This window comes from Fringilla coelebs, assembly GCF_963513975.1.
Source record: "Fringilla coelebs genome assembly, chromosome: 20".
NCBI classification, from domain to species: domain Eukaryota; kingdom Metazoa; phylum Chordata; class Aves; order Passeriformes; family Fringillidae; genus Fringilla; species Fringilla coelebs.
The window spans coordinates 7,901,919-7,919,876 of NC_140046.1; the positions used below are offsets into that span (position 1 = coordinate 7,901,919).

At 45.6% G+C, this 17,958-nt stretch overlaps 1 protein-coding gene across 1 annotated transcript in view; it reads right to left on the bottom strand.

Moving 5' to 3' along the window:
- The window catches only part of MYBBP1A (MYB binding protein 1a), a gene marked incomplete at its 5' end in the record, with an annotated part of 52,447 nt that overhangs the window by 24,512 nt on the left and 9,977 nt on the right, over positions 1 to 17,958 (bottom strand). Inside the window, 9 exons of the mRNA XM_084218853.1 lie at positions 7,635 to 7,703; positions 9,207 to 9,338; positions 11,659 to 11,764; positions 12,940 to 13,074; positions 13,924 to 14,081; positions 15,086 to 15,250; positions 15,950 to 16,075; positions 16,702 to 16,791; positions 17,497 to 17,648. Coding sequence (XP_084074979.1) covers positions 7,635 to 7,703; positions 9,207 to 9,338; positions 11,659 to 11,764; positions 12,940 to 13,074; positions 13,924 to 14,081; positions 15,086 to 15,250; positions 15,950 to 16,075; positions 16,702 to 16,791; positions 17,497 to 17,648 — 1,133 coding nt within the window. The remainder of the gene's footprint in view (positions 1 to 7,634; positions 7,704 to 9,206; positions 9,339 to 11,658; positions 11,765 to 12,939; positions 13,075 to 13,923; positions 14,082 to 15,085; positions 15,251 to 15,949; positions 16,076 to 16,701; positions 16,792 to 17,496; positions 17,649 to 17,958) is intronic.

A 17,958-nucleotide genomic window follows, 5' to 3' on the forward strand; every position in this document is an offset into this window, starting at 1 on the left:
GTAGACACTTCTGGCAAAAGGCAGAGGCCATTAGAAGGCACCAAGAAGTATAACAAACAAAAAAACCCAAACAAAGCTGTATGAAGGGAAAACAAACAAACATAAACAGCTCACAACATGTATGATGCTCCCAAGAGACCCTGCAGGTTCAGTGACAGGGGATCTACATTAGACTGAAATATACCATGAGCACACAAAGTTCTCAATGCAAATACAAGTGAAAACTCATGCCACGGGATTTTGAGCACTCAGCTTTAAATACAGTCAGGAGGACCTGAAAAATGTAAACACACCTTTGTAAATTTTCAACCATCTCACACAAATAAGAGAGAAACATAGCTTAGAAAGCAATTCCTCAGGGAGACACGTTTTGCTGTGGCATCAGATGACCTTCCAAAGAACATCAGAGATTTTTTATAGATGCTGTCAATGTTCTCCTGCTCATCAAAGGAAAATGGTTTTTCTGTGCATCCCACTGCAAGAAACACTCTCAAAAATGCAAGGCTGGGATGCAATAATCCACATGCACAACGATCCTAAATGTCTGGGAACTAAAAATCTCCACACAAAAATGTAGAGCACTCTGGCTCTGACCCAGCAAAGCATTTAAGCATTCAACTGCTTTCCCTCCAACTTCAGTGGACAGTTTGCAGTGGACAGAGCTAGTTCATGTCACAGGGCTTTGCTGGCTAGTGATGCAATAGATCAAAAATGCCCAAGAGTCCACCCATAGTTCAGCTTCACCTTGGAAAACACAGACTCTCCTTGACCATCCCCTTACACAAAATAAAAACAGGAACAGGACACTGACTGGAGCCAAAGCTTGTCAGTTTGACACAGATTTTCCAGCTGCAAATTATTTCTTTTTAATGAGGAGAGGGCACATACTGACCCAAGGAAGATGAAAAGGATGGATTAGACAGGCAGCAGCCTGTCCAGCACTGCATCCCTTGGATCTACCTGCCTGGGGAGAATTCACCTCCAGAATCTGACCACCAGTGACACCAGACACAGGACACAGGGTGTGTGACCTGTGCCAAGGGTGCTCTGAGGAAAGGGAGCCTTTCACTCATGGCCCATTGCTCAGCTCTCACCAGCTGCCTGCCCAGCACTCACTCCTCATGCAAAGAGCTGAAAAGAGCTGAACTGGTGCTGGTTCTAATCTGGGGAGGTTTATTTTGCTTCATTTTTAGTAACAGCTTATGCAAAATGTTCCATAACAAGCTCTTCCTCCACTACCTGCTGGCAGCTATCTGTGAGCACACAGGCAGGGCATGGTGCATTAATGTGGGGATCCATTCATCTCCCCCAGCATGAGGTGAAATACTCCCAAACACTCACACAGAGGGGTGCTGGCTTCTGAGGCTTTGCAGCACTTGTACTGCTCTTGCTGTATTAAAGTTTAATTAATTTTTAACTTAGATATTTACATAGAACATAAACTGTTCAGAAGGACAACTGTCAACCAGCCAAGACCTCTTTGGCAGGAATCTGGGATCATATTTTACTCTTCTGGTGATGGCAGCTCTGGCACAGACTGGCTTCAGTTCTGTAAAATTCTGTCTATATATGTTTTATCCCTTTGGGGAGACTGCCAAATCACCAAGATTAATTAGCAACTTACCTAAAATACACTCCCTATCAGATAGATCTTAAAGGGTTCCTTGTCACAGACAGCTTTGTAAAAACACATTCTGAAATACTAATGAATCTGTATGACATAAGATGACATTTTGAACTCTGACTCAGTGCCCATTCTCATTTCCACACTAAGTAAAATTACTTTTATTAGTTTCATGACAGCTCTGCACTTACATCAGCTCTGCAGAGTTCCAGCCAAATCACAGAAAATAAACTCACTTGATGGACAAATACAGCCTCATTATGCTTCCAGCTACTGCAACATCCTCAATCAATATAGCTCTGAATGTAAATAAGAAGGCAGGAATGTATTCAAATGGATGTGTGACCACAGTGCAAGAGTAATTGCAGAGGCTCTTAGCAATTGTGTTGATGTGAAAGGCATTCCCAGTGTCTTTCCCAAAGGAAAAAAACAAGGGATGGATATGACACCATTTCTGTAAACCCATGGAAAAGGTTTCACACTAGAAGAGGTTGTAAGTGTCTGCCATGAGCAAGATGCAGGCAGCACCTTACTCCTGGCAGCATAATTTTCTTTTATTAGTGCTCATTTCCAAACTGGTTCAATACTGCTGGCCAACAAGCTGGACCTCTGAGGGAAAAGCACAGCAATTCCAGGCCAGGCTTCCAGAGAGGCTGTGCTCCAGCTGGGAGCTGGCAGGTGCCCTTGCCTGCAGGAGTCTGCATCAGCAGCACACCTGGGCACTGCAGTGCAAGGAGCCACACCTCTCCCTCTTCCCCTGATCCTCACGTTCACCAGAGAGAGTTTTTAGGGTAGGAACATTAGTTCAGGGACTCATCCAGTCCCCATGAATGGGAATGGGGGGATACTGCAGTGAGAACCTCACCACAATTACCCGTGCAGCACTGAGGGGTTTGTGCTGCAACAACCCAGGACTGCACAATTACAGAATGAGATGTTACTGTAGCTCTGCTCATCAGACCAATACAGCTAAAAATAAACCAGGAAGACATTCCTCACCTAAGGCTCAGGAGGGTTCTGGTATGTAGCTGAGTCATGCAATAACCATTAAATTAAACACATCTTGATCCCTGGTTTATGCTCCATCAGCACAAACTAAAAAACCAGACTTTTGTGCATATTGAAAGAGCAACACTACACCCACTGAAACAGGCACAAGGAAATCTGAAGGTCAAAGTCTCCTGGAAAGCAACTGCAGCAGTAAGAATGAATTGTCCTAAGAAAGGAGGAAGTGAGGACTAGCTCAGACACGTTTTTCTCCAAACAGAATTTGAGAGAATATGTTTAGTGCTTGTGGAAGACATCAGGCTGACAGGAACATCCCTCATCCATGAAACAGCACAAGCCTCCTCCATGCTGTCAGCACTGCACACATTCTGCTGGCTAGTTGCACTGCCAGTGAGATCATCTGTGCCAGACACTTGCCACACTTCACTAGAATTCACTAGCACCAGGACAACTGCAAGCTCCACTGTCATTTTCCCATACCAGTCATCCCTGGGTCTCTTTCCCCAGCTGCCACTTGTACCTGAGCACTCAGAGCACCAGTGTGTGCCTGGTCACTGCCCTCCAGGAATGGCAGCTGCACTTCACTCTGGTGTAGCACCTTGTCTGTAAGGGAAAGCTCTCAGACCTGCCTGCATGTACCAAAACACTGTGATGTGGCACTGGCCCCATTCTCCTGCCACTGAAGACATTTCTGTAAGGACAAGGTCACAGTGTGACCTCAGTCTGCAGAACTGCATTCAACAACTTAGATTAGACTGCACTACAAAGTAATTCTTTACCTCTTTCTTCCTTTTTTTACTTTAACTTTCAGCACTTCTCCCACTCTAAAGGTCCTCTTGAAAAGCTTCACAGCTGCTGCTTGCAATCAAATGATTTTGTATAGTTCCTAGTCACTTCTTTCTACAACAGAGAACACTGCAGGGACACATGGCAGGGATGAGGCAGGCCATATTCTGAGAAGTACAGCCTTAAGTTATATGTTGGTTTAACATACATATGGGATGGCAAGGATCAACAAAAGTTTGTTAAAGGGGCCCCAAATGCTAATGTAGAAAAAAAAATAAATTACAAAGCCCACAAACAGAACAAAACAAACAAAAAAACCCACCCAAACCATCACAAACCCCACCAGATTTCTCAGTTCAATAAACGAGTGACAACCAAACACTATTTTTTTTAAAGCCTGAAGCATTTTAACTTTCACACAGGCATGTTTGGGACTTAAACTTCCCACTTGAAGAAAGGCAGAGTTTGAAAACAGGCCAGCCAATATCACTGAGCGTTCAGAGCACCAGCTGCCACAGGCACAACGCATTTGAGCTAGCAGAGCAGAGTCCCAGGGTGGTCTCACAAGGGCTGAGAAGTCCAGCTGAGAAGCATGAACTGCCTGGAACAAGGTGGTTTTGCAGATCCACACTCACACACATCTTGTATCTTTCTGCTGTAGAGGTTTAAACAGGTGCTAAATGAATTCAGGGTGGGATGACAACCCCCTCTTCCCTGGTTAAAACATCCCTTGCCTTTGTTTCCGCACTCACAAATAACACATCTCTGCATCTCTTTCCTTTTCCAGGGAAACTGCTGCATTTCTGTCTCCTGCAGGCATCTGTGCCCCAGTAGTAACATCAGAGGAGCAGAACTTGGCCACAGGTACAAGCTTCAGTCCCAGGAAGACCACTGCAAATTCACCTTTCCAGTTTAAAACTTGTTACACAGGTTGAGCTTACTGCTAAGAAAACCAACCCAATCACTGTGAGCCACACTTAAAACTGCCTTGAGAGCTCTCACCCCCCTAAAGTGTTCTTTTATCTCACAAATTACTTCAACATGGAGCTGAACAACCTCACTGCTCCTTTAGGCATGTAGGAACAGTGTCAGAGGAAAGGGGCTGACAATGTCAGTCACACTAGTTAAAGTTTTAAAGCTTCCTTTCCTTTTGCTAAACTCTGCATCAAGATGCAACCTTGGAATATCTCCAAAACACTCTACAGCAAACACCCAGGCCAAAGAAAAGCAGCTCCCAGAACGACATGGAACACCCATCCAATAGCTACAAACACCTCTGCTTGTAAAGACACAGCACTGCCACTGAGGGTTTGCTGCTCTCCAGGTTTTAGAGGTGACCAACTGAGGGGCACAGGATGCACAGAAAGGCTGCAGCAGTGCAAGGCACAGCTGCCTGGGTCATCTGCTACAGCCAACAGTCCACATTTGTATGAGAGATTGTTCCCTCCTTTACAATATTCTTGTACTGACTTCACAGAAGCTATAATTTCATGTTAGTGAGCACTGCCTCTGATGAAATAAATCACAGCTTTCACCCAGACACTCCTGCCCCTGAACAGACTGTCCCTCTGTCCTGAGCAAGTGAATTGACTGAAGTTAACTTTAACATGGCAAAAGGGGGAGAAAGACTATGTGTGCAAGGACAAGGTAAGTTTTCAGCCAAATCATCCTCATGTCCCATTTTGTGATGTAAATGCAGGAACACCTGGGCAGCAGGCAGGCAGAGAGGTACCCAGGACAAATGGCTGGGGCTGGAGAGGCCAGACTGCTCCTCTCCAAGCTGAGCAGCATCTGAATGGCTCCTGCACTTCCCACAGGATCTTCTCTGCTACCTCTGCTCAGACACTGAGTTTGACAGACCTGCAGCAGGCACAGGAACAACGATGCACACACAGTCCAGGTTTGCTGTTTCTTAACCAGACCCCAGGCCTTGCTGCACACAATGTTCTGCAAACCACCTCAGCCAGGCTGGTCCAGGGGAAACACTTAATGATCAAGTTTAACTTTCCACTAGAGGCCCCTGCAAGAGCAGAGCTTCTTGAAGTAAGAGCTGGGCATGTAGGCCAGTGGCCACAAGATGTTACGTAGTGGCTCTAAAAACAGGGACCAGTGGAACAGACCCCCTGCATCCACTCTGCTCTCACAAACTTCCAGGTATAGAGGATGAGGAGGCAGGAACAGCCCCTCACATCCTCTGCACTAATCATTTTCATTTTGTTCACAACTACTTTAAAGCTCAACCTGAAGGTGCATCTCCTTCTCCCCTGGCTGGCTGGGACAGTGGCCAGCAGCCCTGCCGGCCCAGAGCCCCAGGGTTTGTTATCAGCCAACACAAAACACCTGCCCAGAGCTGAGCCTCCACCTTCCTGTGCAGAGCATGGCTCTTCCCACCTGGTGTGGCCCTGGGGACACCCTGCTAAAGCTATCTGCACAGCCAGAAATCAGAATCCCAGTGGGATCAGCTGCCCATACAGATGCAGCAGCCATACCCACTAACAAGAGGAGTGTGAGAACAGGAATTAAGCCTCCAGCCCCTGGGACTAAGCTAGTTCAATGATTAGAAGCCAATTTCAGGGCTAAAAGTGGAAGACCACACCACCTGCCTCTCAGTCATCAGGACTGGCCAAATAGTCTGTATTTTAGAGTATTGAGAGCTTTGGTGTTTTCAGGACCTTTGAGTTAGTACAGCCCTTTTGGAAGCTGAGTCCTTCCACCTCATATTCCCAGAGGTTGCCAGGGAGAAGTTAACCCCCTACTTTACCCACATCACTTTGCCACACCTAGCCTGACTTCTACCCTACCCACTAGGTTACCACCAAAACATTGCATTGAGAATCAGTGAAAAAATTTAACTGAAGACCTGACAAACTAGACATTTGATGCTGGGGAGCCAGAATTCCTGAAAAGGAAGCACTGTGTAAAAAATGTAAAGCTGCAACTCCAAGCTGCACAGGCTTTCCAGAGCTCACTCTCCACGTGCCTCTGTTTGAGCAGCAGTATATCCATGTTCTGCACCCAGCTCCCACACACTCCACATGTTCTCCCCTACTCCTCCCACCCACAGGCAAACAGGATCTGCAAACAAAAGCTCAAGCAGCTTGGTGGAAGCCCTGGAAGAAGGAGAATGCTATTCCCTGTGGAGAAGCAAAGATAATGGAAGCTCCACATAATGGAGCTGTCTGCTTGGGATGCTGTTCTGGTCTCTTGAGGATGGGATCAAGTACGTGCCTTACAATTAATTCATTGTTTGTGTAACACATCCTTATTACCATCCACTGAAATTATTAATAGCTCAATTCACTCTTTTTTTTTTTTTTGTCTTCTATAAATCAAAGCCATTCCTGTTGGGTAAAACAGTCTGAACTGCAATTTACACTGACAATGTAAAGCAGCCCTACTGTAAACACATACCTACCCCTTCACATTCCCTCCAATGAGCAGAAACAATAAAACAGCTATTTATGACACAGGGAGATCAATCTAGGATGCACTTCTGCAGGGGACAGACACAGGCTACAGCTGGGGGGTGGGAAAGTTTGAGACAGTGCTACTGGCCTAGAGGGGTTTTGGTTATTAACTGTGTGGAAGGCCCCCCCAGTGCAGGGAAAATCCAGACAGGCCTCATTCCCTGCTCCAGCAACACTGAGCTGTGCACTCACCCTGCAATGTTTTATTGATAAGGCTCCACTAATTTTGTGTTAGTCAGGCACAGGCAACGAACCATCAAAAATCAGATCTGTGGTACAGGTGGTTTTAAACTGAATACAGCAGCACACTTTAAAATGCAGGACAGCTAGCAAGGACAACAGACTCAAGAACCTGACCCTGAGGTAGCATGAGGAGGCAGGGACTAAGGCATACTCCATTAATACCAAGGAACATCTTACCAAGAAGAAAGTAATCAAGGAATAAGGAACTGGAGTCAACCCCTACCACAATCAGGCCTCAACCCTGAGAGCTGCAGGCAGTTTTTAAAGGAGATTCTACCAAAGAACCCCCATGATTGTGGATGTATTGTGTGGTACTTCCACAACTTCACGCCCCTGAAGCAGCAAGGCAGTATTTGCAAAAGCTCTGCCCCCCTGAAAGCCACTTCCAAAAGTGGGCAGCCCTAAAAGCATATTATAAACATATTAAAAATCATCTGAACTGCCATGTTTAAGTTACTTCTCTGATTGACTGTTATACAGCTTTGTTTGTTGACTTTCATTCTTACCTGCTGATGTTGCCTGGCTGCTGCTGTGATAAACTCAACCAGAGTATCTACTAATGGCTTACACATGATCTGTAACAAAGAAACACAGCCTCTCATTAGTGGTTTGCTGACAGGTTTGTTTTTCAAGCAAAACAGCCTATATTTTACACAGCCTCCTGAGTAAGAAGAAAATGACACAAGAAAGAGAAGTGCACAGAAATCAGCAACAGTTTATTTGAAAATTAACAGCTTTTTTCACACCAGCTCTGAGTGAAATCTTGATCACAATAAAAAGCAGCAGCAAAACTCTTTGCCTCTTTTCACCTGGAAAAATCAGGCAAGCATTTTTCACCCTCTGTGCTCTGCCAAGTGAAAACTATAGTCTGCATCTGGCTGACACTTTCTGTAGTGTCTATTCACATTGTACACAGCCCCAGTCCCAGTCAAAGAAAAACATGTTGAGTTGTAGCCAGGGGTGGGCTGGTCTCCTCCCAGGGAACAAATGACAAGACAAAAGGAAAGGACCTAAAGTTGCACATGGGGAGGTTTATGTTAGGTATAAGGAACAATCTCTTCACTGAAATGGTTGTCAGACACTGGCACAGGCTTCCCAGGGAAATGGCTGAGCCACCATCCCTGGAGGTATCCAGAAAGACATGTGGATATGGTGATTTAAAAAGATAATTCTAGAATAAACAGTTATATGGAATCTAGAGGTTTTAGAAATCTGCAGATGGATCTTTGCTGTCCATGTGGGAAACACACAGCTCTGCTCTCCCTCCATTTCTCAAACTTAGGTATGAGGCATCATGGGCTGGTGTCCTAAGAAACCTGGCAAGCAGAACTCTCTTCTGGATGGAGTCCTCAGCCTGAAAGCATCCTGCCCCAGTTATACCAGCTTGCATCTCCTCCCACCCTCACATCAGACATCAGTTCTAAAAGGTTTGGAGAAAGGGCTTCTGGCAGCTGTCTCTAGTTTGCTCTGAGCTAAAAACCCCTGAAGAATTGTATGACATTCAGGTTCATGGCCTGTTTCTTAAAAACTGGCTGTCCTCATAGAGGAGACCAGCCCCAGGCTTAGGTTAAGCTTGCAGGAAATACATCAAACATTTCAGACACTTGCACTGTCTGAGTATCAGGCTTGAAGATTAGATTTCAATTAGACTTCACACTCTTCAGCCTTCTTGAAAGAAAACTGAGAAACTGAGCATGCAGTGGGAGCAGAGCTGGACAGAAGCTACACTGGTTGTTCAAACACGGTGACCTCTTCTGCCTTTGTGCAAAATTTGCTCATCCATGTTGTCTTGAATACTTGTAAAAAATTAAAGCTTCTTAGGGTATGTTTTAGAGAGCAGCCTGCTGTTCACCTGCTTTCTGCATTCAGTATCCCAGGCCAAACCATAAATAAGATCCTGGCCTCCTGCAGTGCTGCTATAAAAACTGAGTCTGAGTTTAAGAGTCTGAGCAGGTGAAAACCCAAGGGAACCTCACAGCAATTTCAAAAGTCTGCAATAAAGCAGAGAAGCTTCTCTCCCAGAGAATTCTAATCATACTTTGGAGCCAGCAAAAGACAACAGAGCCAGCAGCACTTACTGGGAAGCGTTTGAAGAGATCATGGAACATGGAGCATGTGAGGGGACTGTTCCTTTTGCTGAGGAACTGGGTCAGTGCCTGCTGATAGACAGCAGCCACCTTCTTCACATTCAAACAGCCTGGGTTCAAAAGCTGCAGGGAAGAAAACAAAATAAAAGCATTTCCAGTGAAATACAAGAATGAATCACTAACAATGAATAAATTAATTTTCATCAGTTCAAAGAGGTTTTCCTAACAACTAGTTATGCTTGAGATATGACACAGAACCATGAATAAACAGCCAAGTGGGCCCCAAATATGCTCTCCCAGGCACTGACAGCCATATGACCTTGTCACTGAGGGGCAGCACAGCTTCCTAGTAGGACTACACACACCATATGACCTTGTCACTGAAGGGCAGCACAGCTTCCTAGTAGGAATACACACACTCCATGCAGTGTAGGGGCTGTGCTCTAGGTTTGTGGTTGGCATGTCTAGTACACGAGGCTCACAGGGCACTGCCAGCCCATCCTGCAGTAGCTGGGCTGTGCACATGGTGTTTGTTCTCAGCTGAAGAGCTACTTGTAGCTGTAGATTTTAGTGTATACATATCTGTATCTACATACACTTAGCACCTATGTCCAGGACTCCTAGGTACTCAGCAGACAAGCCCTAGCACTGATCAGGGATCCAGCAATGCCAAAACTGTGTCCATGCTCCAATGTCCCCCTCTGGTGGGGAACAAGAATCCCAGACACACAGCAACCTGCTCAGGCTACATGGATCTCAACAAACAGGAGTCATGGAAGAGCCAACTGTGGAGCACTGCATCCCAACATTCCTGACTGTTCTCATACTACCAGGGAAGTACTGCTCTTTGGGAAGAGTGATAAATTAGGGCCCAGGAGGAAAAAGCTGTCATTTTCACAGTAGTGAACCACTGCCCAAGGAATTTTTCCACAGCCCCATGGAAATCTAATGCCAAGTTAATGTGGTGTCCTGTTCTCAGGTCAAACTCCCAGTGCTACTGCAGCTGAACACAGGCTAAAGTGGAATAAGGAAGATGGGTCTTGAAATATGACCTCAGTTTTTCTAGTTGAGTGTCTCTACTTAGCACTTACTTGATACACACCTCTGCAGGGGAAACAATTGATTTCTCCTTCCATGCATATATTTACTGAAAAGAAATTTCTTCTATAGTTTTTTTCTAAGTTTGGCTACTGCATCCTAGTGTCAGCTCTAGTTCCACTTTCCTGCTTATTAAAAACCTTCAAATTGTGCACACAGAGCACAGCTCACTGGAAACACACAACACCTCTGTCTCTGGTTCCCCACTGCAAAACCTCCCTAGCTTCAATACAATGTCAGTCAGCAGCAGCAGCATGACATGAACTGAGCTGTCCTTTCCCTCAAACTGGCAGCTCATGTCAGCTGGAGGTTCTGTCCCTGCCTGGCCAGGACCAGAGCACTGCTCCCACTGGAATAAGAGGTTTCCCTGTGAAACTGCACAAGGATGCTGTGAAGCATGCCTCACTCTAGCCTCAAAGTCAAGTATGTTGTATGCATTCCCCCAGATCTCCCACTTTTGTTTTTCTTCCACAAAAGGTCCAGCACCTCACAGGAGCAACTTGGATTAACACCCTCCACCTCTCCCTAAACCCTAGAAACACTGGCTGTCTTTTCAGCCTCCAACAGTAATTCCATGTGTGTTAAGTTCCATGAGGGAGCTCTGTTTGTTTTTCTACCCCACAAGATGTCAGCAAGATGAAGGCACTAATTCCTGTGATCAATGTGAGGGGTTCAGAGGCAAGGCCAGGGTCAGCTGGTCAGACAGAGACATGACTTGCTAAGTACCTAGAGGACGTGACTGGAGTGGGCTGCCCAACATAAAGGGTCACCTACTCTGAGACCTGTGAAATGCAGCAGAGACAGTAGGTGAAAGGGGATCAGACTAAGGGTCTTCCAGTAATGGACACCTGTAGCATAATCAGATGAAGTCTCCCTCCAAACAACTACCACTAAAATCAGGGCTGCTCCAAACAGTCTTCACCCTTCACCTTAGCCCAAACCTCAGGGGAATAGGAGTTTACTCTCATCCACCACTGCTCTGTGTCTTCCTGCTCCTCAGCAAGCTCTGGAAAAAACTCAAGAGTGACTGCCAGGAGTTTAATGGAAAAACCAGCAAATCAGGGAGGAGAACAGCACAAATACACGAGGCTTCTTTGGACATCAATCTGAATCCAATGAATCAGCAGCCCCTGTGCCTATGGCCAAGCAGGCAGGACAGGGGGAAAGCCAGGAGGGTGAGGGCCAGAAAGGGAGGGGGAACTTTCCAGTGTCATGGAAATCAGGTAGAAAGGTACCTGCAAGCAGCAGGCTCAGTGACAATAAATAAGGAAGGGCCCCTCAGCAGAACCAGGTAAAGCAGCTTTACTGGCAACAACACATCCTCAGGAGCAGCCTCATGTCTTACCTGACATGCCTGCTTTGCTCTGCTGTCATTCTGTTTCTCAGGCTCAGGGGGAGGAGCAGTTGATGATGTGTTTCCTTTCAACACTTTGAGCAGGTACAATGAGGCACTACAAAAGAAAACAGGAGAACACAGCAGTTACCACAGGGCCACAATGAAGCTACCTAAGGGCAGAGGCCAAGTGGCACAGGCAGCTTACTCTGCAGCAAAGATGAAAGAATTTGAGAGTGTCCCTTCTATCAGACTAACCCACTCTGGCCAGACCTAAAGACAAAGAAATCTCAGGAAGCCGAATCATTTTGTGTCATCACAGTCAGGTATCTCCACTGTCAGCCTGGTTTCCTCAAGCTCATGCTTTTGACTGGCACTGCTGGAGGAGTTCTGCACCTTGCCCAGGATTTCTGAGCCTGCACAGCTCAGCCAGTGCTGCAGCATAGCCTCAGCTTCAGCTGCCATGTGCTGGAGAACTCAGGCTGGAGAAATCTCCATTGGGAGAACACGAAGACCTCTGTGTTTGTGGAAAATGCAGTATTTACTGGGCACTGGTGGGAAGCTGTCAGGGAACCATGCAGCATACACAGCCAGCCCCATGTTGCCAGAGGTACCAAGGTTCCTGCACAGCCATGGGGGATATGTGCTGCAGAGCCAACAATCTCCAATGACACTGGGTTGACCATGCAACATGGTACCCACTGCACACACAGCTGAGCTGAAATATCCCACACTGAGTATGAAAGTCCTCATGAAACTGGCTGCATGTCAGAAGAGAGCCTGCTGGTAAATAACACTCCTATTTACACCACAGAACAGCAAGATCACTCATCTGTATCTGGCTTATCCTAATTTTCCTCTATTCTACAGCAAAGCAGAAAAAACTGGAATGTACAGTCAGGACTTGATGGCTATTGCCCTCATTGTGCTATCATGGAGACAGTAAACGCTGAATTTAAAGAACAATCATCGCAGGTTAACTAGGAAATACACTCATCCCCCACTGAAGCACACACACTGCATTACTCCCAGAGGAAGCCTCAAGAAAGCACTTCCCAGCAGCAGCAGCAGCAGCACTGTACCAGACCATTTCTGTATCACAGAAGCTATAAAAGACAATCACCAAAAAACAGACATATTTGAAAATGCTTCAGCCTGCCAGGACTGACTAGTCCTTATGTAAGACCCAGATGCTGGTATGAAGCCTTCTGCAAGGCTCTTGCTTCCCAGACCTCTAAACACACATCACACCTGCTCACAGCATCAGTAGAGAAGCTCCTTGTGAGCACTCACCTGAAGTAGTAGAGAGCCACTGCAGAGTCAGTGTGCTTGCAAGCTTTCTTGACCAGTCTCTGCACTAAAGCATGCACGTCCTCCTGCAGGGAGGCCACTCTCTTGCAGTACTGCTTGTTGCGGCACAGCGAGTTCCTGCACAGCATTGAAACAAATGCACAGCCATCACTGCAGAGCTCTGGGCAGCAGATGGCCAGGAACACTTATCACTCCATCAGGGTGAGTGAGAGCAAAACCAGAACACAGTGAGTGGTAACAAACAATGCTAGCTAGGTACTCAGCAGACAAGCCCTGCAGCACCTGGCTGTGGCGAGAAGGGTGAGGACTCTGAACACTCTTTACCTTCAAGCACAAATTCAGGCATCAGAGCTGATTTTCCTTCAGAGCTCCCACAAAAAGGACTGACTACCTCAAGCTTGTTAGTTCACAACTGGTTCTCAGCTGGGGAGAGAGCAGCACTGAAAAAGCTTTAGAGTGCTGAAGATGTCAAGAAGTGGTGCACAGAGGACACATGTGACACAGCATGCATTTTATCTGTCTAGCTGGTATCATCCCTCACTTCTGGCTCTGAACAGAGAATTTGCACTCTGCCTGTCTCAGAAATAACTTGTTGAGAGTTTGTTCCAGCCACAGCAGCAACTCTGTAAGTGTTGGGAGTTGTTCTATGGTCTGACTCACAGGTCAGAGGCCCATGGAGGTACTCAGTGACATGCCTCCATACCTGCAGTTGTTCTTGAGGCTTCCACCTGCAAACAGGTTTGACACTTCAAGTCCTTTAGCCTAGAAAATGCAGATCCTAATTCCTTTCCTGCAGGTTATGACTAAGCACTGTGTATGTGTGTGGTGCTGGTAATCTAACCTACACAATCTCTAAGCACAGCAATTGCCTTCAACCTTAGAAAGAGCAGCTCCTGGTGCTCAACCAATACCACAGCTGTTTATCAAAAGCCATTGTCTATTACCTGGAGGTCTAAGGACACTTACTTGAAGATGCTAGCTGTTTTCTGGAGGAAGTCAACCTCCTGCTTGTCAGAGTCTGAGCTCATGCACTGTTCAATCAACTGAAGCAGGGGCTCAATGATATCAAACACCAAGGGGTTCTCTGCTTGCTTAACCAGGAACACATCAATCAGATCCAACACCTGCAAACACAGTTAACCATGTGAGGAGTACAGCAGACAGGGAAACAAGATGGATTTACCCACAGCACCTACCAGTAGGCTGTGGAGCAGCTGGAGGGCTGAAGAAAATTATATACAGCTGAGATCTGTACACATTCTGGTATCATTTCTAAGGCATGAAAAACTAAAAATTAGAACTTGAAACTGAAGATTGAGAGTTGTTTGTTGGCTGCAACTGTATTTCATGCAGTGATACCATTTAGAAAGAACAGTTACAAGAATCAGTGTCACCTGGCCAGACCTGCAGTCACTCTAACCTGGCACAGGTCCCTGCTAGCACCACTGACTGACAGATCTCACCCCTGCAAGCCCCCTTGAACTACAGACAGTGCAGCATAAAATCAGCCTTTTTATAGAACAGCATCTACAGAAGGGAAATACAGTACAGCCACTGGCTCACTTCACTATTCAGCCTTGGCTAACTGACTCCTGACTCCCATTTCTGTCTGGGAGCAGCTGGAGCTGTCCCTGGATGCTGGAATGTCCCAGAAGGTCCATGCTGACACCAGGCGGCCTGACCTCAGCATTACAGTCACAACCAACCAGGGGGTTTAGCAAAACCCCCAATTTTACTGGCTAAAAAAAGCTCATGTTGCAAAATGACCCGAGGCACTTTATGCTTTATGGAACAGCAAGCTTGTCCAGTTAAAAAAAACTGACAGGGATCTTTGGGTAGCTGAGGGAAAGGATCTTTTCAATTTAAGCATTTCAGATCAGCAAATGAAAACCTTGGTGTACTTTTTGACAGCACAATCCTGGTTTTCAAGCAGGCCTGTGAAGCCCCAGTCACTGACCCCAACAGTGCCACGTGCTCTATAAAGCCAGAACAATCCAGTCCCAGCTTCCTGGAGCTCATGACATAGGTGAATGTCCAAGCTGTTTAGTGCTGGGTAGCTCACAGCATGCATAGGCTTCAACTGACATGCTACAAACCAAAGGTCTTCACACAAACACTTGTTTCCCACCTTAGCCTTGAAATCCCTCCGCAGGATCTTCTCTTTCCGCATCCTGTCCTTCTCATCTTTCTTCGCCTGGATCCGTTTCTGCTGCTCAGCAAAAAGGGCTGAGATGTTCTTGTCAAGAGCCATCATAGCCTCATCATCCAGCTCTTCATCACTCTTATCTTCTTCCTTTTGTTTTTAGGAGAGAGAACCCAACACATTAACTCATATACTTCAGAAGGACAGTGGGGAGGGAACCAGAGCCAAGACCAGACTCAAGTAGGGATGTAGCTAACCCAGAATAATACTGTAGGGAGGAAATACAGATGCCCAGACCCATGAGAAATCTCACTTATATTTCCCATCAAGTAATCTGGCTGCACAGGACTAACATGTAGAGAGAATCAGGAGAGGAAAGAGGCTGAGGTTTTGACCTTACTCCCTCTGTGCTGTTCCTCCTTCAGTAAAGAGGTTCATATGTTGCTATGCCTGCAACTTTTATTGGGATCATTAAATCAAACACTATCACTGCTATAAGTAAGTCTCCAGAGTGGCCTTCAGGGAACACTCCTCCACACAGGCCAGCCAACACATGTAACAGTATCTCAGGGCTTTAGTTCTCATCAATCTCATTTATTACAGGCAGGAGCACAAGCTGTGTCAGGCTAGACTGAACAAGCTAAAGTGCTCAAGACATATGAACAATAAATAAAAGGACAAGTGACTTATTCCCACAGCTCACCTAAGACCATGAGTGTTTCAGGTGCCATACAAAGATGGATGCAAGGGTTGTGACTGCATGAGTTCAGGCAGCATGAGGGTTACTAGATCATCTCTCACCATCCCAACCTCCTGGTATCTGTATCAAGGTAGGCAGTGAACACATACCAAAGTATTCCCTCCTTGGAGAACTTTCATCAGCTGACTGCGAAAATTATCATCAACTTCTTCACTCTCCTCATCTTCACTGTCAGTGTTGTCTTCATCCGAGGAGTCCTCGCTTCCTTCTTCATCCTAAGGAAGGGAAGTTCATCTCCTGAGCCCACCACACAAGCCCAACTCAATTCTTAGAAATAAAACCTCAACCCTCCCCTCCCCTACTGCCTGCCTTCTAGCCTTCAGATCCAAGGAGAGGCACCTCAGATAATGGGGTACCAGATCTCCACAAGAGCTAAAAGTAGAATACAATACAGACCTCTCTGTCACATTAAATAAGTATCAAAGAGAAGCTTCCAAGGAACAGCTCCCATCTGACTCTCCTCTCTGCAGATGCCTGTAATGCTTCATGACTTGAATCTCTACAGTCCTTAAAAACTGAGATCTGGAATCCAGCTGGCTGTGCATCTCAGCCACAATTGTGTCTGTGGCTGCAGAAAGGACAGGCCTGTGCTCCTTTCAGGATGCAGCTATTTCTTCTCAGAAAGGCATCTATTCAACCAGCCACACCTACAACTGCAGGCCAAGAGACTCTGGCATGCACTTCCAACAAGCCATTTGTGTGTTGAACCTTTAAAATAAACCTTAAGGGACAGCCATTTTCCTCAACTAGAGAAATGATGTTAATCTATTAACACAGCTCAGGAGAAACATCAAATATTGAGGATATGAGGAGTGTTTGTCACTGGCAATGGCACAATTACCGTGTCCTGGGCAGATTTGGTCTTTTTGTTTGATTCTTCCATCACAACAACAGCACTTTCTTCATTTTGCTCTTGGTTAGGGTCAAAAACCTACAAAAAAAAAGGGACTTGCATTTTTCGTTTTGTTTTTAACCATTTCTGGTGTACAACAGACAGAATTTTCAGCACAGTGAACCAACTGAATAATGGAATTTTAAGTAAGGGCATTAACTTTCTGCTTGTTAGCCTGCCAAGTACTTTCTCTAAGTAACAAAAAAGGGGGAGAAAACTAAAGAGGCTGGTGGCATTGCACAACTTCATTTATTACAAATTAAGTATTAGGTTCATCACAAAGTACGTGACAGAACATCTTTGTAATCCACATATTATTTTCTCAGTAGGCACCACCTTTCTTAGTGGTATGACAAATTTACATTTTTATTGTCACTTATTTTTAGGACCTCTATGAAAAAAGCACCTTTCTAGAAAAAAGAAATGTTACCATTTATACTCACATATAAAATCTACCAGCTATATAAACTGACCGAGGAATTTCTTCAGCCTAAAACTATCAAATAATACAGCTTGAAGTTAGCAGATCTCAGGCTCCTGTAAAAAAACAACCAAACTCCTCCCCCACAAAAACAAAAAATAGCCTAAACATTCTCTAAATTACAGCTCCAATTCAGTAGCACACATCATCGGACATTTCCTAAATCAAGCAGACTTTAAATTAAATCCAAAATCGAGACATGCATACATCTGTTAGGGACAAAACAGGCAAACAGTATAAGGCCCTGCTAGTGCCTCACTTACATCCAGGATGAGCTGCAAGCCCCTCTTGGTCAGGCTAGGGCATATCCATACAAACACACTCTTGGAAATCCGACGTAAGAGGAGGCTGGGCTGGGCAAGGAGGGAGAGAAGGATTTCCACCATCACCTCAACCCATCCTGGCTCTGAGCTGTCTGCACAGGAACAAACAAACAATGACAGGAAGAGGCACTGGTGTATCAGTAAGAAACTACAGAAGAATTCACCAAGGAATAAAAATTGTCCTTCAAGCTGGCTCTTAAAAGTACCACTCAGCAACACAGACCAGCAGGCTGGGAGGAAGAAACCAGAGGGAGAAACATGTTTGAAATGGTCTTTTGACCACTGCAAAGGCTTACCAGGTAACAAAAGCTATTATTTATTAGATCATTACTTAGATTAGCAGTTCTGCAAGTCACTGGCACCTACTTGGTCACAGTAAAGCAGCAGGTCAGCAAAAGTATA